Source organism: Moschus berezovskii, chromosome Y (genome assembly GCF_049115385.1).
Source record: "Moschus berezovskii isolate FMDL1 chromosome Y, NW_MosBer_1.0, whole genome shotgun sequence".
NCBI lineage: Eukaryota > Metazoa > Chordata > Mammalia > Artiodactyla > Moschidae > Moschus > Moschus berezovskii.
The window spans coordinates 74,416,864-74,443,783 of NC_142489.1; the positions used below are offsets into that span (position 1 = coordinate 74,416,864).

Genomic DNA, 26,920 nt, shown 5'->3' on the forward strand with positions numbered 1-26,920 from the left:
TTACATGACTTTAAAGTTTTCAAATGTCGAACTGTTGATTATTTTAACAAAAACGGTCAAATTTTAATGTTCGTAAAAGTTAACATTATTCAGTTTGGCGCCATGATTCTTACTCTACCACAAAAGCCTACAGGTTAAATTTCCCTCAACAAAGTATTTTATTCTTTTGTGGCTTTTATGACTTAGTATTGCAGAAGTTTTTGAATGTAAGTGTATTTTAAAGATTATTTGTAGGGTAATGAATATAAACGTGAGAAAATGGAGGAAATTTGAAAATCTGTTTAGTATATTTTATGCACATGTTATAAAACTTAGATACAGTATTTAGGTTTTAATGAGTGAAACCTTTAAATAGTGCAGCTCAAAAGAGATTTACAGCAGCCGTCTAATGTAATTTAAACTTCCAGGCTTTTGTCATCTGTAAAAAACGTCATTCGTTAGTTCAGCGCTTGTTTTCCTTTTTGCGTTACAAGTTTTCTTGTCTTTTTAGTAAACATTTTTTAAAGTTAAGTTTTTTTTTTTTTTTTAATGACACTTGAACATTTTGGCTCATGATTAGTTTTTTGGCATATTTTTTGCCACCTAACAGTAAAACGATGGAAGCAGATAGGCCTGGAAAACTCTTCATAGGAGGCCTCAGTGCTGAAACAACGGAGAAGTCTCTTGAAGCTGATTTTGGGAAATATGGTCACATTATGGAAGGTAACTGAAGAATCAATATACATTAAGTCGTTAAAGCATATGTATACTTTGAGTAGTTTGAGATTTTTTTTTAATTGATTAAGCACTTGGCAGTCAGTGAAAGGGTCTCCTCTTACTGAAAAGGGAAGAAAAGAGTGCTTTTAAAATGTACTAATGGTCCTGGGACATGAAATAGAATAAGATATGGTAATTGTAGAATTATTGAGATTATTTACTGTTAGTTTTTAAAATATTAGAAGTTATACATAAAAATCAAATTGTGTGGTGTTTTTATATCATATATAAAATAATATATAGATTTTTGTTGCTTTTAAGTAACTTTCAAAAGTTTGTACTCTATTGATAACATTCAAGTATGTTAAAGGGGTCTTATGAGAAAGCGTCAAAGGAGTGATTATTTTGAAAACAATAAAGTTCAGTTTTATGTGACATTTTAAATTAAAAAGATTTATGTATATTACAGTTCTCTTGATAAGGGATCGGAACACAAACAAGTCGAGAGGCTTTGCTTTCATTACTTTTGAGAGCCCGGCAGATGCAAAGGATGCTGCCAAAGGAATGAATGGAAAGGTAAGTCTTAATAATGAATGTTCTTCATCTAGTACTCTTTATAGATTTCTTTATTGTTACAATAGTATAATGCTCTGTAAGGCTTCACTCTCCTTTTTGTCACATAAACACTGGATCCTCTGGTTGGGAAGAGATTGAAGTTAATACCCAGCAGTAACAAAATAGATTAAATCTGTCTTCTATTAGCATTCAAGTGTAAACACAAATAGGTTTTAACCTTCAGCACTCTACCGGTATTCCATTCTTTATTTTAAGTCTTGGCATTTTCTATTTAAGTCAGTCTTCACTGTTTCAGTGTTACGAATAAAAATTTGTCCCTTAGAGGCAGAACTGTTTTTAAACATTGGAGAATTGCTTTACAATATTGTGTTGGTTTCTTGCAGCCTATCAGCATGAATCAGCCATAAGCATCCCACTTCTTTAGCTAGTTACAGAGCACTGTGTTTGCTCCAGGATTTCCCCCTCTGTGGATTGTTATATTAAATAAAAAAAGTCTATTTCCCCCATTTTGTATTGTGGGTCATGGGCTTTTGTACTCATGATATCCTGTTAATTGTTAAATTATCTCTAAAGCTTCTACATTCCCTTAGTGTGACTACATTAATTCCCTATTATCTATAGTTATGGTTCTAGTATATTTCAGGCATGTGGCACAAGCTGACCCTTGTACTTTCATTTTTCAGATATGGTAATACCTAAAAGTTAAGTTTGACCCAGCTTTGGGTCACAGAGATAAAGTTTCCTTGAGACTACTTGATGGTAACTAATTGCTGTTTTTTAATTTGTTCTAGTTGTCTAGCCACAGGAACATGTAATCTGAAATTACACTTGAATTATTCTTTATTCAATAGGTGTTATATTGTAAGGCATTGATTGTATTTAGCAGCTGACTAATGGTTATGGATGAGACAAAGTATTTATTTTCTTGAGCACTGGTATTCTAGGGTGAAGGGAAAAGATGTACGAGAGGAAACATTAATTTCACATGCAGAAATGTTAAGGAAAATGAAGTAGTAATTTTGGTAGAGCTTATTGGGTTTTGGATACTATTTTTAGGTATATCTAGGAATGTAAGCTAAATCCTGCGTTGGGAAGGAGGCAGTGCATGAATTTGTGGAAAATATTTTGAACCAAAAAATAGAAAATAAGACCTAAGATGGGAAAACATGGCTTTTGAGGCTGATTATATTGAGCTAGAGCCCATTTCAGCCAGAAGTCCTGGAAGGAATTTAGGATTTAAAATTATTTTCCAAAAATAATATGAAATAACAAGAGTCTATATAGTATGATTCCTGCTGGGTTTTCAAAACTCCCTTTGGTCTCTGTAAAAGATTAAGGCAGATATTGGAAGATCAATTAAGTTTAAGCATTTCTGAAAAATATGAAGTAGCATTACGGTAACTATTTGGGAACACAAAATAAAACAGTTGTGTAAGGCAAGAAATGTTAAAGACCAAATAAGGACCCTAGTTTTAAAAAAGAAAAAGGAAGAAAATTAATAGAACTAGAGTAAATACAGAGCAGCACTTATATTGAGAAATTTTCTTTATGTTTGTGTCTAATAGAACAAATGCTAAAATGTAATTATGATAGGAACAATAATTTTGAGTAAATACTGTAAGTAATATGCATGCTTTTACATACCCTTGGGAAACAAATTTTAAATGGAAAAATTACTAAAATGAAGCACGTTACAGAAAATAAAAATGTGTGCTTTTTCATGGTAATGGAGAGATACACATCTTTTAATACCAGAGAACCTTTCAGGAAATTCTGATAGTAAATGCATATGCTTTGTGGTGGATGACTTACGAAAGGCAATTGCCAATTAAGTCATGTTCATCATGTGGAAGGACACAGTCATTTCAGGAAAAAAATGTTTGCTTTTGGGGAAAAAATACTGATTTAACTCATTACAACAATAAGTTAAATTTTATGTAACATTAGTGATGCTGTACTTAATCTTTTAGTTTTTGGATGGAAAAACAATTAAAGTAGAACAAGCCAATAAGCCATCATTTGAAAGTGGTGGTAAACTGAGATCTCAACCTCCTGCAAGAAAAAGGGGCCATCCGAGAAATCTGAGATGTGAAAAAGGAGGAGGAGCAAGAGGGCGTGTGTCTCAAGGAGGACACTTTGGTAATGTATTAAAATATAAGGATGCCATAGCACTGAAAACCTGTTAAGTTTGAACATCTAGTAAACCTTAATTTTTATTGCATTGGTAATGAGCAGAATAATCGATAAGAATATATTAGGTGAGAAATTACCATTCTTGATAATCAAAATTATTTCTAAGTTGTAAAGAATTGTCGTAGTTTTAAAATTACGTATGTGCAAAAAATGTTTATCGTCTTACAGGGAAATCACTTAAATTTTGTTAAGTTTTTTTTAACCATTGTTATTGATGCCTCTTTAAGAGTTTTTCTACAGAATTCATTTCTGTTGATCATACATTAGAATTTTCCAGCTTACAGCAAATAACTTTATTTAAAGAATTAAAACTACGTTGATATACTTTCAGAGTAGTCCTACTGTATTGTAAAAAGTACTGGATAATTTTCAAGATTACATAACAGATAACCACAGTTCAGGGGTGAAAATTCCATATTTTTGGACTGACCTTATAGTGTTTGTCTTGAGCATAAATGTGCAGACAAATCTATGCAAATATCCACTGTCATTTTGATATGGTGCTTTTGTTCCTGGGTTCTGTTGTAGTATAATTTGCATTTTGGAAAAGTTGTCTTTGTTGCAGATGTAAAAGCATCTGTTTTGTATGTATATTTACATACAAAACATATATATTTACATGTTTGTGTGTGTTAGAGAACAGTGAGTTATTGAAAATGGTAATATGAGATTTTCAAAGAAGTTTTTACTTGGTAAGACAGAAGAAGGGAGTCACTTTCCATTCATAAACTTCCATATATTTAACGAACTTTGTCTCTTCTAGTTACAGTAGCAAATCTTTAAAAAATTTCACTTCTGGTTTTGACAACCAGATGTGCCATTTTTAGAAAATCTTAAGTTCAGTTACAGCGTGTGTTCATTATAAGATCACACAGTTCTGTTGTTTTCTCAAGAGATGAGGGGAAAAGTTCACTAGCTTATACTCTGCCAAGTGTAATTGGAATATATCTGTCAACATTTTTCTAGTTAGATAAAAAGATAATTTTTCATTGCATACCATGCATTTTTAACGTCTGTTAAACTTGAACAGAACATAGCCTTTTACTCAAAATTAACACTAAAGGTTATGCTTGAACAAAACAGAATTGATCTGTGTGAATTCAATTATAAGCAGGATTTTTTGTTTTTTATCGAATTATATATGTATCCATGGTTGTTTGAAAAGTTGCATATTTTCCTATAAAAGGTGTTGTTTGTATTTTTAGGTGCATATTTTTATTGTTTTGACTTAATTATTGTTACATTTTATTTATTTGAAGTATAGTTTATTTAAAAGAATGGATTAGTTTCACTTGTGCAACATTGGGACTTAATATTTGGATAGATTCAAATCAATGTATATTTCATGTAAAATATTCTCTCTTTCTCTGTGAGGTACAAACAGCTTTGTGACATGTTTTTTTTTTTTTTAATTTACATTATTGTATTGGTTGTCCCATACTTGGCATGAATCCACCCTGGGAGTACATGTGTTCCCAATCTTGAATGCCCCTCCCACATCCCTCCCCATATCATTCCTCTGGGTCATCCCAGAGCACCAACCCCGAGCTTCCTGTATCTTGCATCGAACCTAGACTGGCAATTCATTTTACATATGATAATATACATGTTTCAGTGCCAATCTCCCCATTCATCCCAACCAGCCCCGTGTCTCTATTGCTGTCTCACACACAGGGTTATCATTATTGTCTTTCTAAATTCCCTATGTATGTGTTAGTATCCTGTATTGGTGTTTTTCTTTCTGGCTTACTTCACTCTGTATAATAGGCTCCAGTTTCATCCACCGATTAGAACTGATTCAGATGCATTCTTTTTTTATTATGTTAATTTTAATTGGAGGCCAATTACACTATTGTTTTGGTTTTGCCATACATTGACATGAAACTACCGGGGTGTACATGTGTTCCCCATCTTGAACCCCCGTCCCACTTCCCTACGCATATCATTCCTCTGGAGCATCCCAGTGCACCAGCCCCGAATATCCTGTATCATGCATGGAACCTAGACTGCCGATTAGTTTCACCTATGATGATATACATGTTTCAGTGCCGTTCTCCCAAGTATCCCACCCTCACCCACGGGGTCCGTAACTGGTGTATATATCTGTGTCTCTTTTGCTGTCTCGTATACAGGGTTATTGTTACCATCTTTCTACATTCCATATATATGTGTTGGTATACTGTACTGGAGTTTTTCTTTCTGGCTTACTTCACTCTGTATAATAGGCTCCAGTTTCATCCGCCTCATAGAACTGATTCAATTGTAATTTTTTTCCCTTTTTTAATATTTTTAAAAAATTTTATTTGGAGGCTAATTATTTTACTATATTGTATTGGTTTTGCTATACATTGACATGCATCTGCCCTGGGTGTTCATGTCTTTCCCAACTTGAACCCCTCTCCCATCTCCAACCTATATCATTCCTCTGGGTCATCCCAGTGCATAAGCTCCGAGCATCCCGTATCATGCATCGAACCTGGACTGGAGATTCATATCACATATGATAATACACATGTTTTAATGCCATTCTCCCAAGTCATCCCACCCTCTCCCTCTCCCTCAGAGTCCATAAAACTGTTCTGTATATCTGTGTCTCTTTTGCTGTCTCACATACAGGATTATTGTTACTATCTTTCTAAATTCCATATATATGGACTAGTATACTGTATTGGTGTTTTTCTTTCTGGCTTACTTCACTCTGTGGAATAGGCTCCAGTTTCATCCACCTCATTAGAACTGATTCAAATGTATTCTTATATATATATTGTTTTAACTGGAGGCTAATGACTTTTGAATATTGTATATGTTTTGCCATATGTTGACATGCATCTGTCCCGGGTGTACATAAGTTCCCCATCTTGAAACCCCTTCCACCTCTGTCCCCATATCATCCCTCTGGGTTATCCCAGAGCACCTGTCCCGAGCATCCTGTACCATGCATTGAACCTGGATGGCCGATTCATTTTCACATATGTTAATATACATGTTTCAATGCCATTCTCCTACATCATCCCCCCTTGCCGTTTCCTACAGAGTCCATAAGATTGTTGTATATATCTGTGTCTCTTTTGCTGTCTCGCATACAAGAGTTTCATTAAAATCTTTCTAAATTTCATATATATGTGTTAGTATACTGTATTGGTGTTTTACATTCTGGCTTACTTCACTCTGTATAATATGCTCCATATTCATCAACGTCTTTAGAACAGTTACAAATTGCTTCTTTTTTTTTATTTTTTAAAACAATTTAATTGGAGGCTAATTTACAATATTGTATTGGTTTTGCCTTTCATTGATATGAATCTGCTCCAGACATACATGTCTTCCCGATCTTGAACACACCCTCCCTCCTCCATCCTTATATCATCCCTCTGGGTCATCCCTGTGCCCCAGCCCAGAGAATCCTGTTTCATGCATCGAACCTGGACTGGAAATTCATTTCACATATGATAATATACATGTTTCAGTGCCATCCATCCATATCATCCCAACTTCGCCCTCTCCCACAGAGTCCATAAGACTGTTCTATATATGTGTTTCTTTTGCTATCTCGCATAAAGGGATATTGTTACTATCTTTTTAAAATTCCATATAAATGTGTTAGTAAACTGTGTTGGTGTTTTTCCTTCTGGCTTACTTCACTCTGTATAATAGGCTCCAGTTTCATCCACCTCATTAGAACTGATTCAATGTTATATATATTTATATATATATATTTATATTTAATTTTAATTGGAGGCTAATTATTTAAAATATTGTATTGGTTTTGCCTTACATTGCCATGAATCTTCCCTGGGTGTACTTGTGTATCCCATCTTAAACCCCTCTCCCACTTCCATCCACATGTCATTCCTCTGGGTCATCCCAGAGGACCAGCCCCAAGCATCCTGTATCATGCATCGAACCTGGACTAGCTATTCGTTTCTCATATGATAATATACATGTTTCAATACCATTCTGTGAAATCATCCCACCCTCTCCCTCACCCACTGAGTCCATAAGATTGTTGTATATATCTGTGTCTCTTTTGATGTCACGCATACAGGGCTGTTTTTACCATCTTTCTAAATTCCATAGATATGCGTTAGTATACTGTATTGGTGTTTTTCTTTCTGGGTTACTTCCCTCTGTATAATCGGCCCCAGTTTCATCCACCTCATTTAGACTGATTCAAATGTATTCTCTTTTTTTTAATCTTAAAAAGAAAAAAACAAACTTTACTTAGAAGCTAATTAAAATATTGTATTTGTTTTGCCATACTTTGACATGAATCTGCCCTGGCTGAACATGCATTCCCCATCTTGAATCCCCCTCCCGCCTCCCTCCCCATATCATTCCTCTGGGTCATTCCAGAGCACCAACCCCGAGTTTCCTATAAGATGTTTCGAACCTGGACTGGCAGTTCGTTTCACATATGATAATATACATGTTTCTATGCCATTCTTCCAAATCACCCCACCATTTCCCTCTCCCACAGAGTCCATAAGACTGTTGTATAGTAACAGTAACAGATATCTGTATCTCTTTTGATGTCACGCAGACAGGGTTATTGTTACTATCTTTCTAAATTCCATATATATGCTTTAATACACTGTATCGGTGTATTTCTTTCTGGCTTACGTCACTATGTATAATAGGTTCCAGTTTCGTCCACCTCATTAGAACTGATTCAAATGTGTTACTTTTTTTTATCTTTTCTGAAAAATTTTAATTGGAGGCTAATTAGTCTACAATATTGTGTTGTATTTGTCTTACATTGACATGAATCCGCCCCGGATGTACATGTGTTCCCCATCTTGAACCCCCCTCCGACCTCCCTCCCCATATCATCCCTTGGGGTCATCGCAGTGCAATAGCCCCGGGCATCCTGTTTCATTCATCAAACCTGGGCTGGGGATTTATTTCACATATGATAATGTACATGTTTCAATGCCATTCTCCCAAATCATCCCAAATTTGCCCTTCCTTCAGAGTCCATAAGACTCTTCTATACATTTGTGTCTCTTTTACTGTCTCGCGTACAGGGTTATGGTAACCATCTTTCTAAATTCCATATATATGTGTTAGTGTACTGTTTTGGTGTATTTCTTTCTGGCTTAATTCACTGTGTAAAATATGCTGAAGTTTCATCCACCTCAGTAGAAGTGATTTAAATGTATTCTTTTTTTTTAATCTTTTCAAAAAATTTTAATTGGAGGCTGATTACTTTACAATATTGTATTGGTTTTGCCATACTTTGCCATGAATCTGCCCTGGGTGTACCTGTATTTCCCGTCTTGAACCCATCTCCCTCCTGATAATATCCCTTTGAATCATCCCAGTGCACCAGCCCTGAGGAATCTGTATCATGCATCAAACCTGAGTGGAGGAGATTCATTTCACCTGTGATAATATACATGTTTCAATGCCGTTCTCCCAAATCATCCCTCCCTTGCCCTCTTCCTCGGAGTCCATAAGACTGTTGTATATATCTGAGTCTCTTTTGTTGTCTTACATATAGGGTATCGTTACCATCTTTCTCAATTCCATATATATGATTAGTAAACTATATTGGTGTTTTTCTTTCTGGGTTACTTCACACTATAATTGGCTCCAGTTTCAACCACCTCATTAGAACTGATTCAGTGTAGTCATTTTCTAAATTTTAACTGGAGGCTATTTATTTTACAATATTGTAGTGGTTTTGCCATACATTGACATGAATATGCCCCAGTGTACATGTGTTCCCCATCTTGAACCCCCTCCCTCTTCGCAGTATCATTCCTCTGGGTTTTCCCAGTGCACCAGTCCCGAGCATCTTGTATCATTCATTGAACCTGGACTGGCAATTCGTTTCACATATGATAATATACATGTTTCTGTGCCATTCTCCCAAATCATCCCACCCGTGACTTCTCCCACAGATTCCATAAGACTGTTCTATATATCTGTGACTCTTGCTGACTCGCGTACAGGGTCATCATTACCATCTTTATAAATTCCGTATAAATGTGTTAGTATACCGTATTGGTGTTTTTCTTTCTGGCTTACTTCTCACTGTATAATAAGCTCCAGTTTCAACCACCTCATTCCGTCCGTTCCGTTCAGTCACTCAGTCGTGTCCAACGCTTTTACGACCCGTGGACTGTAGCCTACCAGGCTTCTCCGTCCATGGGATTCTCCAGGCAAGAATACTGGAGTGGGCTACCCTTTCCTTCTCCACTGATGCAAATGTATACTTTTTCTAAAAAAATATTTTTATTGGAGGTGAATTACTTCACAATATTTTATTGGTGTTGCTGTACATTGACATGATTCTGCCCCGAGTGCAAAGGTGTTCCACATCTTGAACCCCCCGCCCCGCGCCGAACTTCCCTCCCCATATCATCCATCTGGGTCAACCCAGTGCACCAGTCCCGAGCATCCTGTGTGATGCATCGAACCTCTACTGACGATTCATTTCCCATGTGATAATATACATGTTTCAGTGCCATTCTCTTAAGTATCCCACCCTCGCCCTCTCCCATAGAGTCCATAGACTGTTGTATATATCTGTGTCTCTTTTTCTGTCTCACATACAGGGTAATCGTTCCCATCTTACTAATTTCCATATGTGTGTGTTAGTATATTGTATTGGTGTTTTCATTTCAGGCTTACTTTAATCTGTATAATAGACTCCAGTTTCATCCGCCTCATTAGAAATGATTCAAATATATTCTTTTTTAAAATTTAAATTATAAGCTGATACTTTACAATATTGAATTCGTTTTCCCATACATTGACATGAATCGGCCCTGGGTGTACATGTGTTCCCCATCTTGAACCCTCCTCCGACCTCCCTCCCCATATCATCCCTCTGAGTCATCCCAGTGCAGCAGCCCCGAGCATCCTGTATCATGCATCAAACCTGACTGATGATTCATTTCACGTATGTCGGCATACTTGTTTCAGTGTCATTCTCCTAAATCATCCCTTGCTTGTCTCTCCCTCTGAGTCCATAAGACTGTTCTCTATATCTATGTCTCTATTGCTGTCTCACATAAAGCGATATTGTTACCATCTTTCTAAATTCCATATAAATGTGTTAGTATACTGTGTTGGTTTTTCTTTCTAGCTTACTTCACTCTGTATAGTAGGCTTAGGTTTCATCCACCTTATTAAAACTGATTCAAATGTATTCATGTTTTATTGTTTATAAAAAATTTCAATTAGAGGCTAATTAGTTTCCAATACTCTATATTGGTTTTTCCATACACTGCCACGAATCCACCCGGTTGTACATGTGTCCCCATCTTGAAATCCCCTCACGCCTCCCTCCTCATATCATTCCTCAGGGTCATCCCAGTGCACCAGCCCCGAGCATCCTGTGTCATGGATCGAACTTGGACTGGTGATTCTTTTCCCATATCATGACATACATGTCTCAATGCCATTCTCCAAATCATGCAACCCTTGGCTTCTCCCACAGACTTCATAAGACTGTTCTACATCTCTGTTTCTCTTTTGCTGTCTCGAATACAGGGTTCTCATTACCATCATTTTGAATTCCAATATATGTGTTGTATACTGTATTGGTGTTAATCTTTCTGGCTTACTTCACTCTGTATAATAGGCTCCAGTTTCATCCACCTCATTAGAACTGATTCAAATGTATTCTTTATATATATATGTATGTATGTATGTATTTAATTTTAATTGCACGCTAATTGCTTTACCTGAATTGCTTTACAATATTGTATTGGTTTTGCCTTACATTGCCATGAATCTTCCCCGGGTGTACATGTGTTCCCTATCATGAACCCTGCTTCCACCTCCCTCCCCACATCATTCATCTGGGTGATCTCAGAGCAGCAGCCCCGATCATCCTGTATAATGCATTGAACCTGGACTGGTGACTCATTTCCCATATGGTTATATACACATGCCATTCTCCCAAATCATCGCACCCTCTCCCTCACCCACAGAGTCCAAAAGACTGTTCTATATATCTGTGTTTCTTTTGCTGTCTCGCATACAGGGTTATCGTTACCATGTTTCTAAATTCTATATATTTGTGTTCGTATACTGCATTGGTTTTTTTTCTTTCTGGCTTACTTCACTCTGTATAATAGCTCCATTTTCATCCACCTCATTGGAATTGATTCAAATGTATCCTTTTTTTATCTGTTATAAACAGTTTTAATTAAGAGGCTAATTACTTTCCAATACTATATTGGTTTTGCCATACACTGACATGAATCCACCGGTTGTACATGTGTTTCCCATCTTGAACTCCCCTCCCACCTCCCTCCCCATATCATTCCTCAGAGTCATCCCAGTGCATCAGCCCCGAGCATCCTGTATCATGGATCGAAGCTGGACTGGCGATGCATTACACATATGATGATATACATGTTTCATTGCCATTCTCCCAAATCATCCCTCCCTCACCCTCTCCCACAGAGTCCATAAGACTGTTCTATACGCCTGTGTCTCTTTTGTGTCGCATACCATGTTATTGTTTCCATCTTTCTCAATTCCATATATTTGTGTTAGTATACCGTGTTGGTGTTTTTATTTCTGGCTCAGTTCACTCTGTATAATAGGCTCCAGTTTAATCCACCTTATTAGAACTGGTTAAAGTGTATTCTTTTAATTGCTGAGTAATATGGCATTGTGTATATGTAACACAGCGTTATTATCCATTTGTCTGCAGATGGACATCTAGGTTGCCTCCATGTCCTGGCTGTTAAAAACAGTGCTGCATTGAACATTGGAGTACATTTGTTTCTTCCAATTCTTGTTTCCTCGGTGTGTATGCCCAGGAGTCAGATTGGTGGGTCGTATGGCAGGTCTATTTCCAGATTTTTAAGGAATCTCCCCCACTTTTCTCCATAGTGGCTGCACTAGTTTGCATTCCCATCAACAGTGCAGGAGGGTTCCCTTTTCTCCACATCCTCTCCAGCTTTTTTGCTTGTAGAATTTTGGATAGCAGCCATTCTGACCGGGGTGAAATGGCACCTCATTGTGGTTTTGATTTTCAGTTCTCTGATTAGAAGTGACATTGAGCATCTTTTCATGTGTTTGTTAGCCTTCTGTTTGTCTTCTTTGGAGAAATGTCTGTTTAGTTCTTTGGCCCATTTTTTGATTGGGTCGTTTATTTTTTCTGGATTTGAGCTACAGGTGTTGCTTGTATATTTTGGAGATTAATTATTTGTCAGTTGCTTCATTTGCTATTATTTTCTCGCATTCTGAAAGCTGTATTTTCACCTTGCTCATCGTTTCCTTTGCTGTGCAGAAGGTTTTAATTTTAATTAGGTCCTCTTAGTTTATTTTTACTTTTATTTCCAATATTCTGTGAGGTGGTTCATGGAGGATCCTGCTGTGATTTATGTCAGAGAGTGTTTTGCCTACGTTCTCCTCTAGGAGTTTATAGTTTCTGGTCTTCCCCTTAGGTCTTTAACCCACTTTGAGTTTATTTTTGTATATGATGTTAGCGAGTGTTCTAGTTTCATTCTTTTACAAGGAGATGACCAGTTTTCCCAGGACCACTTGTTACAGAGATTGTCTTTTCTCCATTGAATATCTTTGCCTCCTTTGTCAAAGATGAGGTGTCCATCGGTGTGTGGATTTATCTCTGGGCTCTCTATTTTGTTCCATGGCTCTATATTTCTGTCTTTATGCCAGTACCATACTGTCTTGATGACTGTGGCTTTGTAATACAGCCTAAAGTCCGGTGGATTGATTCCCCCCTTTCTTCTTTCTCAAGATTGCTTTGGCTGTTCGATGTTTTTGTACTTCCATACAAATTGTAAAATTATTTGTTCTAGCTCTGTGAAAAATAACATTGGTAGCTTGATAGGGATTGCACTGACTCTATAGATAACTTTGGGCAGTATAGTCATTTTCACAGTATTGATTCTTCCAATCCACCAACATGGTATTTTCTCCATCTATTAGTATCCTGTTTGATTTCTTTCACCAGTGTCTTATAGTTTTGTATATATAGGCCTTTTGGTTTTTTTGGTAGGTATATTCCTAAGGATTTTATGCTTTTCGTTGGAACGGTGAATGGAATTGTTTTCTTAATTTCTTTTTCTATTTTCTCATTATTAGTGTATAGGAATGCAAGGGATTTCCGTGTGTTGATTTTATATCCTGAAACTTTACTATATTCATTGATTAGCTCTAGTAGTTTTCTGGTAGAGTCTTTAGGGTTTTTTGTGTAGAGGATCATGTCATCTGCAAATAGTGAGAGTTTTAATTCTTTTCCAATCTGGAATGTTTTGATGTCTTTTTCTGCTCTGATTGCTGTGGCCAAAACTTCCAAAACTATGTTGAATAGTAACGGTCAGAGTGGCCACCCTTGTCTTGTTCCTGACTTTAGGGGAGATGCTTTCAAGTGTTCACCATTGAGGATAATGTTTGCTGTGGGTTTGTCATATATAGCTTTTATTATGTGGAGGAATGTTCCTTCTATTCCCACCTTCTGGAGGGTTTGTATGATAAATGGATGTTGAATTTTGTCAAAGGTTTTCTCTGCATCTATTGAGATAATCATACAGTTTTTATTTTTCAGTTTGTTCATTTGGTGTATTACATTGATTGATTTGCGGATACTGAAGAATACTTGCATCCCTGGGATAAAGCCGACTTGGTCATGATGTATGATCTTTTTAATGTGTTGTTGGATTCTGATTGTTAGAATTTTGTTAAGGATTTTTATATCTATGTTCTTCAGTGATATTGACCTGTAGTTTTCTTTTTTTGAGGTATCTTTTTCAGGTTTTGGTATTAGGGTGATGGTGGCCTCATAGAAGGAGTTTGGAAGTTTACATTCGTCTGCAGTTTTCTGGAAGAATTTGAGCAGGAGAGGCGTTCAGTTCAGTTCAGTCACTCAGTCGTGTCCGACTCTTTGCGACCCCATGAATCACAGTACGCCAGGCCTCCCTGTCCTTCACCAACTCCCAGAGTTCACTCAAACTCATGTCCACCGAGTCGGTGATGCCATCCAGCCATCTCATTCTCTGTCGTCCCCATCTCCTCCCACCCCCAATCCCTCCCAGCATCAGACTCTTTTCCAGTGAGTCAAGTCTCGCATGAGGTGGCCAGAGTATTGGAGTTTCAGCTTTAGCATCAGTCCTTCCAATGAACACCCAGGATTGATCTCCTTTAGAATGGACTGGTTGGCTCTCCTTGCAGTCCAAGGGACTCTCAAGAGTCTTCTCCAGCACCACAGTTCAAAAGCATCAATTCTTTGGTGCTCAGCTTTCTTCACAGTCCAACTCTCACATCCATACATGACCACGGGAAAAACCATAGCCTTGCCTAGGCGTACCTTAATTGGCAAAGTAATGTCTCTGCTTTTTAATACACTATCCAGGTTGGTCATAACCTTCCTTAGCTCTTCTGTAAAATTTTGGTAGAATTCATCTGTGAAGCCGTCTGGTCCTGGGCTTTTGTTTGCTGGAAGATTTCTGATTACAGTTTCCATTTCTGTGCTTGTGATGGGTCTGTTAAAGATTTTCTATTTCTTCCTGGTTCAGTTTTGGAAAGTTGTACTTTTCTAAGAATGTGTCCATTTCTTCCAAGTTGTCCATTTATTGGCCTGTAATTGCTGATAGTAGTCTCGTATGGTCCTTTGTATTCCTGGGTTCTCTGTTGTGATCTCTCCATTTTCATTTCTAACTTTATTGATTTGGATTTTCTCCCTTTGTTTCTTGATGAGTCTGGCTAATGGTCTGTCAACTTTATTTACCCTCTCAAAAAAAAACAGCTTTTGACTTTGTTGATTTTTGCTTTGGTCTCTTTTGCATTTATTTCTGCCCTGAGTTTTAAGATTTCTTTCCTTCTACTCACCCTGAGGTTGTTAATTTCTTCCTTGTCTCATTACTCTAGGTGTAGAGTTACGTTATTTAGCTGACTTTTTTCTTGTTTCTTGAGGTATGCCAGTATTGCTATGAACCTTCCCTTTAGCACTGCTTTTACAGTGTCCGAGAGGTTTTGGGTTGTCATGTTTTCATTTTCATTCGTTTCTGTGCATATTTTGATTTCTTCTGCGATTTGTTGGTTACTCAGCAGCGTGTTCTTCAGCCTCCATGTGTTGGAATTTTTAATAGATTTTCTCCTGTAACTGAGAGCTAATGTTACTGCATGGTGGTCAGAAAAGATGGTTGGAATGATTTCAATTATTTTGAATTTACCAAGGCTAGATTTATGACCCAGGATATGATCTATCCTGGAGAAGGTTCCGTGTGCACTTGAGGAAAAGGTGAAATTGATTGTTTGGGGGTTAAATATCCTATAGGTATCAATTAGGTCTAACTGGTCTGATGTATCATTTAACGTTTGTGTTCCCTTGTTAATTTTCTGTTTAGTTGATCTATCCATAGGTATGAGTGGGGTATTAAAGTTTCCCACTCTTATTGTGTTATTGTTAATTTCCCCTCTCAATTGCTAGCATTATCTTACACATTGCGGTGCTCCTATATTGGGTACATATATATTTATAATTGTTATGTCTTCTTGGATTGATCCTTTGATAATTATATAGTGTCCTTCTTTTCCTCTTTTCACAGCCTTTGTTTTAAAGTGTATTTTATCTGATATGAGTATTGCTACTCCTGCTTTGTTTTGGTCTCTGCGAGGAGTATCTTTTTCCAGCCCTTCACTTTCCGTCTGTATGTGTCCCTCGTTTCGAGGTGGGTCTCTTATAGACAACATATATAGGGGTTATAGGGGTCTTGTTTCTGTATCCATTCAGCCAGTCTTTGTCTTTTGGTTGGGGCATTCAACCCATTGACATTTAGGGGAATTATTGATACCTATGATCCCGTTGCCATTTACTTTATTGTTTTGGGTTCGAGTTTGTACACTCTTTCTGTGTTCTTTCTAGAGAAGGTCCTTTAGCATTTGTTGGAGAGCTGGTTTGATGGTGATGAATTCTCTCAGCTTTTGCTTGTCTGTAAGGCTTTTGATTTCTCCTTCATATTTGAATGAGATCCCTGCTGGGTACGGTAATCCGGGCTGTAAGTTATTTTCTTTCAACACATTCAGTATGCCCTGCCATTCCGTCCTGGCCTGAAGAGTTTCTCTTGAAAGATCAGCTGTTATCCTTATGGGAATCCCCTTGTGTGTTATTTGTTGTTTTTCCCTTGCTGCTTTTAATATTTGTTCTTTGTGTTTGATCTTTGTTAATTTGATTAATATGTGTCTTGGGGTGTTTCACCTTGGGTTTATCCTGTTTGGGACTCTTTGGGTTTCTTGGACTTGGGTGATTATTTCCTTCCCCATTTTAGGGGAGTTTTCAACTATTATCTCAAGTATTTTCTCAGGTCTGTATTTTTGTCTTCTTCTTCTGGTACTCCTGTGATTCGAATCTTGGTGCATTTGACATTGTCCCAGAGGTCTCTGAGATTGTCCTCGTTTGTTTTAATTCGTTTTACTTTTTTTCCTCTCTGTTTCATTTATTTCTGCCATTCTGTCTTCTAGCTCACTTATCCTATCTTCTGCCTCCGTTATTCTACTGTTGATACCCTCCAGAGTGTTTTGGTCTCATTTATTGTGTTATTCATGATATATTGACTCTTATTTATTTCTTCTAGGTCCTTGTTAAACCTTTCTTGCATCTTCTCGATCCTTGTCTCCAGGCTAATTATCTGTAACTCCATTTTGTTTTCAAGATTTTGGATCACTTTCACTATCATTTAGAATTCTTTATCAGGTAGATTCCTGTCTCTTTCTCTTTTGTTTGGGTTGGTGGGCATTTATCCTGTTCCTTTACTTTCTGGGTATTTCTCTGACGCTTCATCTTGCTTATATTGCTGTGGGTGGGGTGGCCTTTCCGTCTTCTGTCTGTTTGTGGAGTTCTCTTTATTATGAAGTTTCCTCTCTGTGGGTGGGATTGCACGGTGTGGCTTGTCAAGGTTTTCTGGTTAGGGAAGCTTGTGCCGGTGTTCTGGTGGGTGGGGCTTAATATCTTCTCTCCGGAGTGCAATGAAGTGTCCAGTAATGAGTTATGAGATGTCAGTGCGTTTGGAGTGACCTTGGGCAGCCTCTATATTGAGGCTAAGGGCTATGTTCCTGTGTGGCTGGAGAATTTGTGTGCTGTGCTCTGGAACTTTGTGTGCTTGCTCTGGAACTTGTTGAACCTTGGGTAGTGCTTGGTTTCAGTTTAGGTATAGAGGTGTTTGATGAGCTCCTATCGCTTAATGTTCCATGGGGTCAGGAGTTCTCTGCTGTTCTCAGGATTTGGACTTAAGCCTCCTACTTCTGGTTTTCAGTCTTATTCTTGCAGTAGCCTCAAGACTTCTCCATCTGTCACTTCCAAAGCGGTTCCCTCTGTTTTAGCTTCTTCTGTTTGTTCTTCTCTTCAGTGTCTAGCTTCTGCCCTGACACAAGGGGGCGGTGGTGGACACGTTTTTAGGCTCACGTTCAGTCGTGCTGTGGGGAAGGAGGAAGTCTGCAAACAGATATCACTGGCATTTGTGGGGAGTGCTCGCAGTGTCTCGGCCACACTGGGTTTGCCCCCGCTCACAGCGTGTGTACTTTCCCTCTCTATACTCCTCAAGCTCTAGGTTGCTCTGCCAGGAACTGTCTGAGGCAGGCCCTGGGTAGCATGCACTTCCCAGGTCAAAGCCGCTCAGGTTCAGGTAGTACTCCTCAAAGGCGCAGACTTGGTTGGGCCTGCGTTTTGGGCCCTTCCCCAGTCCGAGCAGCTCAGGTGGCCAGGTGTTTGGCTAGCGCAGTCGCTGTGACTTATCACCTCCCCGGGCCCTGCTTCTCGGTTTTCTGGGTATACAACTGGCGTACCCTCTCAGGCTGTTGTCAACCGTCCAGAATCCCAAGAAAACTTGGTTATCATCGAAGCCTGCTTGCAGTTTGGTAGATGATGCCTCTGTGGGGCCTTGATTGCCCCCTTAAACAACTCTGCTTGCCCTCTCCTGCCTGTCTTGGTGGGGGATTGGCCATCCGCAGCTGGCTAAGTTGCTCAGTCCTTTGTTCTGTGAGCAGGTCTGGCGGTGTCTTAGGTTTGGGCTTTTTGCCTTTTTGCAGGATATCTATCCCACAGTCTGCTTTGCTATCTCAAGTTAGCTCCCTCAGATTGCCCTCGGGGCCTTCAGGTCCGGTCCTTACTCTAAGCAATGCAGCCCGCATCTCCCTGCCAAGCCCCCACTTGCTAGTGGTGGATATGGGCGTCTGTGCTGCTTCTTCACTGGGAGTTACCATTGGGCATGTAATCTGTGGGTTTTAATTATTTATTTATTTTTCCTCCCAGTTATGTTGCCCTCTGAGTTTCCAAGGCTTGCCACAGACTCGCCAGTGAGAATGTTTCCTGGTGTTTGGAACCTTCTTTCTTTTTTTAGACTCCCTTTCTGGGACAGATCTCCATCCTTACCTCTTTTGTATATCCTTTCGAAGACAATGGGCTGATTTTCTGGGTGCCTGATGTCCTCTGCTGGCATTCAGAAGTTGTTTTGTGGAATTTACTCAGCGTTCAAATGCTCTTTTGATGAATTTGTGGAGGAAGTGGTCTCCCTCTTCTGTTCCTTCGCTGTCTTAGGACCGCCGCCCTATTGTGTTACTTTTTTAAAAAGCTTTTTTGATACCAGAATAGTATGAATTATTATCATTTTCCTCCAAGTGTGTTTAAAAATTTATTTTATCCTGGTTTTTCTCCACCTCCTTTATTCTCTTCAGACTACTATCACAGCAGTGGTTCTTGACTCATTTCGTAAATTTTTCAAACTGAATTGTACTAACTGATGTTTCATTTGAGGAATTAGTTTTATTGGTTTAGGCAAATACGAATGCTGAAGGCAATGGTAGTTCTTTAGTAAATATCTATAAACAGTAAGCGAAACTTAATGTTTATTCTACTTAAAAGATTTCACTGAAATACAGGTGATAATGGATATAGTCGCAATATGAGCTCTTCAAGAGAAACTTATCCACCTAAAAGAGGACCATCCTCAAGATGTGAAGGTCCTTCTCCTAAAAGATCTGCTCCTTCTGCTCAAGGGCGAACCAGTAGTGGAATGAAAGGACAAGGTAAACGCTATATAATATAGGGACTGTTGTTTCTTAGTAAAAGTGAGCAATTTTAAAATGAATGCTTAACTTTAAGATGCACATGTTTACTGATCACTAGTTTATTTGTTGATTCACAGCTGGAAAATAATTCTTTAGCATCTAATTTTAGATGTGTAGTAGGTGATTAACATAGAAGTGGGGAAGACATTTCCTTTAAATCTAAAAGGGAAAGAGGAGAGTGAAAAGGTTGGCTTGAAGCTCAACGTTCAGAAAACGAAGATCATGGCATCTGGTCCCATCACTTCATGGGAAATAGACGGGGAAACAGTGGAAACAGTGTCAGACTTTATTTTGGGGGGCTCCAAAATTACTGCAGATTCTGATTGCAGCCAGGAAATTAAAAGACGCTTACTCCTAGGAAGGAAAGTTATGACCAGCCTAAATAGCATATTAAAAAGCAGAGACATTACTTTGCCAACCAGGGTCCGTCTAGTCAGGGCTATGGTTTTTCCCATGGTCATGTATGGATGTGAGAGTTGGACTGTGAAGAAAGCCGATTGCCGAAGAATTGATGCTTTTGAAGTGTGGTGCTGGAGAAGACTCTTGAGAGTCCCTTGGACTGCAAGGAGATCCAAGCAGTCCATTCTGGAGGAGATCAATCCTGGGTGTTCATTGGAAGGACTGATACTAAAGCTGAAACTGCAATACTTTGGCCACCTCATGCGACGAGTTGACTCACTGGAAAAGAATCTGATGCTGAGAGGGACTGGGAGTGGGAGGAGATGGGGACAACAGAGAATGAGATGGCTGGATGGCATCACCAACTTGATGGACATGAGTTTGAGTGAACTCTAGGAGTTGGAGATGGACAGGGAGGCCTGGCGTGCTGTGATTCATGGGGTCGCGGAGAGTCGGACACGACTGAGCGACTGAACTGAACTGAAGCTTGCTAGAGAATTCCTCAGAATTTTTTTTTTAAGTTGCTAACATTTGCTGCTTAGTAGGAGTTTTCATGTAGTTTCAAGGTCAAGTATTTTTATGAAAACTAATATCCTATGAGTCAGCATTTTGGAATGTAGAATCTTTTAGCTCTGTTATATTGGCTACCTGGTTCATGTAATTATAAACATTAACTGAAATTTGCCATATTAACTTTAGTTTGGATTCTTGACATATTTTTACTTTGTTGTTTGACTCCTGGTACAGTTAAAAACTTTGAATCACTATCAAATCACTATCAAATTGTCATTTTATGTATAGACTATTATTGAAGCCAAGTGTAATATGGTATTGATTTCAAAATAGTAAAGAAGTTGAGAAAACTAAAGTTTCATTAGACTATTAGCCCAGTAAGCAAACAAAACAAGAGAAGTCTGACCACCAGGAATTAGTAAGAATTAGCACAAGAAGTGAACATTATTTATGGGAATTAGTTTCCTGTTTTGGAAGAGGCAGCATTTTTCAAGTGCGCCCTTTATTACTAATAAGTAGTTGAACTCAAAAGCACTATTGTTTAGAAAGGTCAGTAATTCAGGTTGCGGTTTATGTTAAATTTATCACCATTAGGAGAGAATCAGCTACTTTGTGATTGAATATGTGATAATAGTTTTCAAAAATTAATTAGATTTTACTCAAGTTTTGAGAGATTCTATTACTTGTAATTTAAGGATTATGCAAAATGTACAGGGAGCAGATGGTGTCAGAAAATAAAGTGTTCAGGAATTACATGTATAAAGCAAACTAAATGTGCATTAATGGGATTTTATAAGTAGTTTTTTTAAATTGTTTTGGAGAGAGGAAAGATACCAGTCTTTTGATTTTTTTTTTCTTTGAACTATTACTCTCAATTCTGAGATACTTATGTAAGCATTTTAAAATTAAAGGTCCAGTATTGCGGAGAGAAAATTACAGAGGAGGTCCTCATAGAGAGCCAATGTCTTCTCGGAGAGATAACTGTGTGTCACCAAGAGATAATGGTTGTGCTACTAAAGAGAGGTAAAGAAAAATAAAATACATGCATTTTTAAGTCATAGTTCATTTTATTGAGGTAAAATTTATCTAACAAAATTTTAAAAGTGAACAATTCAGTAGCATTTAAAATACTCAGAATTCTACAACCACTCTCTCTGTTCAGTTCCAAAATAGTTAATCACCCCAAAACAAAATCCATAAGCAGTTGCTCCCATTTTTATCCTCCTGTATCCCTAGTAAACACCCACCTATATCATGTGTCTGTAAATTTACCTAATCCTGAATATATCATACGTTCACTGTAGCCTGCCAGGCTCCGCTATCCATGGAATTCTCCAGGCCAGAATACTGTAGTGGGTAGCCATTCCCTTCTGCAGAGGATCTTCCTGAGGGATTGAACCCTGGTCGTCCACATTGCACTCGGATTCTTTACCAACTGAGCCACCGGGGAAGCCCTAACAATATGTGACCTTTAATATGTGGCTTTTCCATTAGTGTGAGGGTTTTCAAAGATAATCCTTGCTGAAGCATGAGTCAGTGCTTCAGTTTTTGAGTGGGGGTTAACACCATTGTATGTATAGTTAACATGGTTTGTTTATCCATCTTTGTAGTTAATGTGTACAAACATTGGAGTGCCTGTTTTCAATTCTTGGTGTAAACTCTGAATTGGAATTCCTGGGTCATACAGTAACTTCAGTATTTTAAGGAACCGTTCATCTCCATAACTGCACTGTTGCCAATGCAAGAGACTCAGGTTCAGTCCCGAAGTGGGGAAGATTGCCTGGATGAGAAAACAGCAACTTACTGCAAATTCTTGCTTGGAAAGTCCCATCAATAGAGGGGCCTGGTGGGCTACAGTCCACAAGGTCTCTAAGAGTCTGACACAGCTTTATATTTCTACCATGCACACACAGGATTTCAGTTTCTCTGCATGTTCACAAACACTTGATGTTTTATATTAAAAAATATCTCTCTATATATATAGCCTGTCTGCTAGGTGCAGAGTAGATATCTCATTCGGATTGAGAAACTGTATTTCCCTAAAATACAATTATGTTAAGCAGTGTTTTATATTCTTGTTCATAATTATATATCTTCCTTGAGGAAAAGTATATTGAAGTCCTTTGCACATTTAAAACTTTCTTACTGAATTCTTATCATTTAATTTTGTTTGTTTGTTTTAAGTTTCTCAGGCAGAGATTATTCAAGTTCGCGAGACACCGAGGATTATGCTCCACCGTCTAGAGACTATGCATACTGTGATTATGGCCATTCAAGTTCTCGAGATGATTATTCCTCTAGAGGACATAGGTACTATAAACAATTCTGTTTTTAATCAAATAACTTATGGAAATGGTTAATTATAACATTAATTCTCTTAAATGTAGTGATCGTGATGGCTATGGTGGAAACCGTGATAGAGATTATTCTGAACATCGAAGTGGAGGCTCCTACAGGGATTCATACAAGAGTTATGGTAAGAGTACAGTTACAGCTTACAAATGACAAAATTAGAATTGACATGCTAGATCTACATCATTTGCTCAAGTTTACTTCTATTTTCTCAGAAAATAAAATGTAATTTCTACCTAATTGATTGGTTTGAAGGTCTTTGAATTATTTTTGATCTGTCATTTCAAATGATATGAAGGATAATTTGGCAGCTCACATTTTTTAATCACAAAAATTATTGTAACATTTTTAAAAGCAAAAGTGCTGTTGAGAGTATGAAGCATAGGAACATTATGAAGTTCAAAATTTTAGTCTTTTCCAAAAAATTAACATTTAAACTCCTGCTAAGTCACTTCAGTCGTGTCCGACTGTGCAACTCCATAGACAGCAGCCCACCAGTCTTCCTGGTCCCTGGGATTCTCCAGGCAAGAACACTGGAGTGGGTTGCCATTTCCTTCTCCAGTGCATGAAAGTGAAGTCGCTCAGATGTGTCCGACTCTTAGTGACCCCATGGACTGCAGCCTACCAGGCTCCGCCACCCATGGGATTTTCCAAGCAAGAGTACTGGAGTGGGTTGCCATTGCCTTCTCAACTACTGGAACTAAAAAGTACTGCTCTTTTAAATAAATGTGAAAGCCCCTTCACCACTGCTGCTAATTCATATCTTCACCAGAGAGGCAGATAAAGGCTATCCTTTCAAAGATTTAGTACTTTACAGTCATGTTATAGAAGTAACGGGAAAAGTTTTATAATTTTATCAATTACTGATTTCACAGGGGGCTCCCGTGGTGCTCCGTCAGGAAGAGGTCCACCTCTGAGTTATGGCAGAAGCAGTCGCTATGATGATTATAGCAGTACAAGAGACAGATATGGAGGAAGTCGGAAAAGTTACTCAAGCAGCCGAAGTGATACCTACTTAAGTGGTCGTGACCGTGGCGGAAGACAAGAACAAGGGTTTCCATCCTCCAAGGATAGGGTGTACCCTCCTCCTCGTGAGTCATACAGTAGCTCAGGTTGTGAGGCTTCCAGGGGAGGTCATGGGGGGAGCCGATCTGAAAGAGTAGGCAGAAACAGGTACTAAAAATGTTTTCTTGACATGGGAAAATTTTTTGTGAGTTTCTGTTTTAACTGGTACTTGAGTATTGCTGAAGAAAACCGTTGGCTTTGGAGGGAAGAGCTGTAAACTTTCACCTCCATGAATTTTCAGATAAATTGAAAAATAGAATTATTCAGATAAGTTGAAAAATAGAGTTATTCAAAGTAATTTCATACTTGTTACTGCTGGTTGAAAGATAGAAGTTAAAATTTTTAAATTTAATGTCTAAATTTTCTGAGTATGTTTTGTAAAGTGTTATTGTTTATTTTACTGGTGGGTTAAACGAGCATAAAAACACTTGTTTCTTGTTTAGAAGGTGAATTGTGCTGTTTGCTTAAAGTTTCCCTTTGTAGTCTTTGCACACGAATGCATTCAGAATTAAGCAGTATGGTATTTCTCCATTGCAAGCCTTACCTGCTTTATATTTAGGTTAACCATATTACATGTTATTTTTGAAAGCAGTGTATAGAAGGTTTGGCAAGGCTCTAAAAACCTGAAGGAAATGTTTGCATCTTTACTAAAATTTTTGTCTAACTTTTTAAAACAATAGTATAAATCAGAAGAAAATTTAGATGTGTGAATAAATGTTTAAGAAGTCTGAAGTTAAGTATCAATTGTCTTAGTCATTCAAGTGGCAAATGATAAAAGTGCCAACCACGATTAAAAAGAAAACAATCTGCACCTAAGTCGGGATTGAACTAGTTAAGTATTCTGAGTATGTATCTTCATGAAAGGAAGCAGTTCTAGATTTGTTGGAAATGCAATGCTTTAAGTAATACTTATTTTCACTTCATTTTGGAGTACTTGGTATAACCCAAAAATATAGGCTTATCTATAAGGAAAGTTAAGGGGTTTTGTAGGCAATCCTAGGTATCAGTAATAATACATCAACTTTTTATTAAGAGGCAAGAATAAGCGCTGCAGAACAAATTGGAATTTGCAAAATTAGTGGAGAAATTTGCAGTGTCCTTTTAAAGTAACAGAAATTTACTTGTTAAAGGTTCCATTAACAATAAAATCAAAATAACATTTGAGGCAAACTCAGAAGACAGATTAAGAAATTTCTTAGGATTGTTCCACATGTTAGACGTCAAAGGCATAGTTAAAATACATTTTCAAGACAAAGGACAGTGCATAAAAGTGACATTCATGTTCTACATGAAGTTCACCAGGCAGTACTGTCCAGGTAAGCAGGTACAAAATAAGCAGTAAGTTACTGATCCTAGTACGAAGCTGAGAAAGAACAGGATATGTTTTGAGTAGTTGCATTGGTAACTGCTGAAATGCCAACCAAAGTCAGCAACTGCTCCTTTGATATTTTGGTAACATTTTTACTAGACATTATGAAGGCATAATTTTCATTCAGTTGTGCTGTAGTGTTTGTGAGGACTGAATAAGAGTATAAATGTTGTAGCATAATTTCTAGTTACCATAACGGATTCACAGGAAATAGTGTCTGTATTACCTACCCTGGAAGCTTTGAGCAACAGAAAGATCCTTGACAGGATATCTTGTTATCATAGTGACAACATTTGTGAGAAAATGAGAATGGCAGCCTAGAATATAATTTCTCCCCAACATTGCTACAAGGATTCTGTTTTTGAGCTTGTGAAAGAGTAAATGCTGAAAATTATAACCAAAGTTAAAAGCCTATCTTGTTAAAACGTTCATGAGAATATAATGAATTTGTCTGTAGTACAGAGAATGAGAAGTAAATTTCAACTATAAGTTTTCTCTACATTTTATTTGTAAGGAGTTCCTGTTTTTAAAATCCGTTTGACCTGCAGGTTCCTGTAGTTGGCTTAATTTGAAAATGTCAATTAACCCAGGAATGTAAAATTTCCTGTTGAAAAAGCTTATCGTGTAAGAAATATTGTACCTTTCTGTTGACCCTAGCCATTAAACTGGTGTGTAGTAATAAAGAATATCAAGTTGCTTTAGAAACTGTGTTAAAAAACCTACACAATGAAGTTTTCTTCTTCTCTACATTTACCTAGAACTCTGTATCCCAGGCTTTGCTGTATATACTGAATATAAAGGTGCAATTTGTTTAGTGTCTAGCAACTATGAAATCGTCTACATTTATATAGCCAGAGTAAAGTGGAAAAAAGTCCTTGACTTAAAGTGGTTATCTTCTTGTATCTTGCTTGTTTTCATTTGATGTTCTTTCTGTTAGAGAAAACTTTTTTCACTTGTGATTTTTCATTAATTCTGTATGTGTTGTAAACTTTTAGTAGTTTGTGCTAAGAATTTTTATCTTGAAATTAAAAAGTTACATAACTTTCTAAAAGTGTTAGTTTGACTTTTTACACCTAATCTATTATTTTTTCTTACTGTGATATATGATATAAATATTTTCATTCCTTAGTTAAACACCATTTTTTCCAGTGAAAACTAGCATAAAAGTTAAACTGTACATACATCTTCACTCAGCTCTGTATTCCATTTCTCTTAATGAAAATTTCTGGTATGTATTGCCATGTACCACATTACTTCAGAAGTAACTCAGTTATTGTCCAATTTTATCTTTTATTTTTCTGGCTGTTTGCTTTATATAGTTCCATAGGACACTGAAGCTTTGACTGTCATTGCTTTACATTTATCAATGAATTAGGGTGAAAGTGACTTGAATGTTTTAAACTTTTCCCACCCATCTTTCCTTATATTCAGACTCTATTCAGAACCTGACAGATTCTCAGTAAAGGCCCTTATCACCTCATTTGTTAATGACATTCTCCTATTTACTTGTTTTTGGTTATGCTGGATTTTTGGAGCTGCATGGTGTTTTCTTTAGTTGTTGCAGGTGGTGGTTACTCCCTAATTTCAGTACACAAGCTTCTCATTGCAGTGGCTTCTTTTGTTGTACAGCACAGGCTCTAGGGCATGTGGTAGTAGTGGTTCTTAGACTCCTGGATTACTGGTTCAGTAGTTGTGGCTCACAGGCTT

The 26,920-nt window shown here is 37.6% G+C and overlaps 1 protein-coding gene across 2 annotated transcripts; it reads left to right on the forward strand.

The window, feature by feature from the left end:
- The first annotated feature begins 596 nt into the window (after window positions 1-596).
- LOC148773164 (RNA-binding motif protein, X chromosome-like) lies at window positions 597-23,959 on the forward strand. Of its 2 annotated transcripts, none has more exons than XM_088834453.1 (8): window positions 597-702; window positions 1,166-1,272; window positions 3,243-3,411; window positions 19,327-19,479; window positions 21,339-21,450; window positions 22,612-22,737; window positions 22,815-22,903; window positions 23,655-23,959. In XM_088834453.1, exons 1-8 carry the CDS (start codon window positions 597-599, stop codon window positions 23,957-23,959), a joined length of 1,167 nt encoding a protein of 388 aa, XP_088690579.1. The 2 variants fall into 2 exon arrangements, with proteins under 2 accessions (XP_088690579.1, XP_088690578.1); XM_088834452.1 differs by having other exon boundaries at window positions 19,327-19,473.
- The last annotated feature ends 2,961 nt before the right edge of the window (window positions 23,960-26,920 follow it).

What these genes read in the sequence shown, in the direction of transcription:
- LOC148773164 (XM_088834453.1), top strand. Translation starts at nt 597, where the DNA reads ATGGAAGCAGATAGGCCTGGAAAACTCTTCATAGGAGGCCTCAGTGCT. An exon ending in CCAAAGGAATGAATGGAAAG is followed by an intron (nt 1,273 to 3,242) that starts GTAAGTCTTAAT and finishes TTAATCTTTTAG; the next exon opens with TTTTTGGATGGAAAAACAAT. An exon ending in TATTCCTCTAGAGGACATAG is followed by an intron (nt 22,738 to 22,814) that starts GTACTATAAACA and finishes TCTTAAATGTAG; the next exon opens with TGATCGTGATGGCTATGGTG.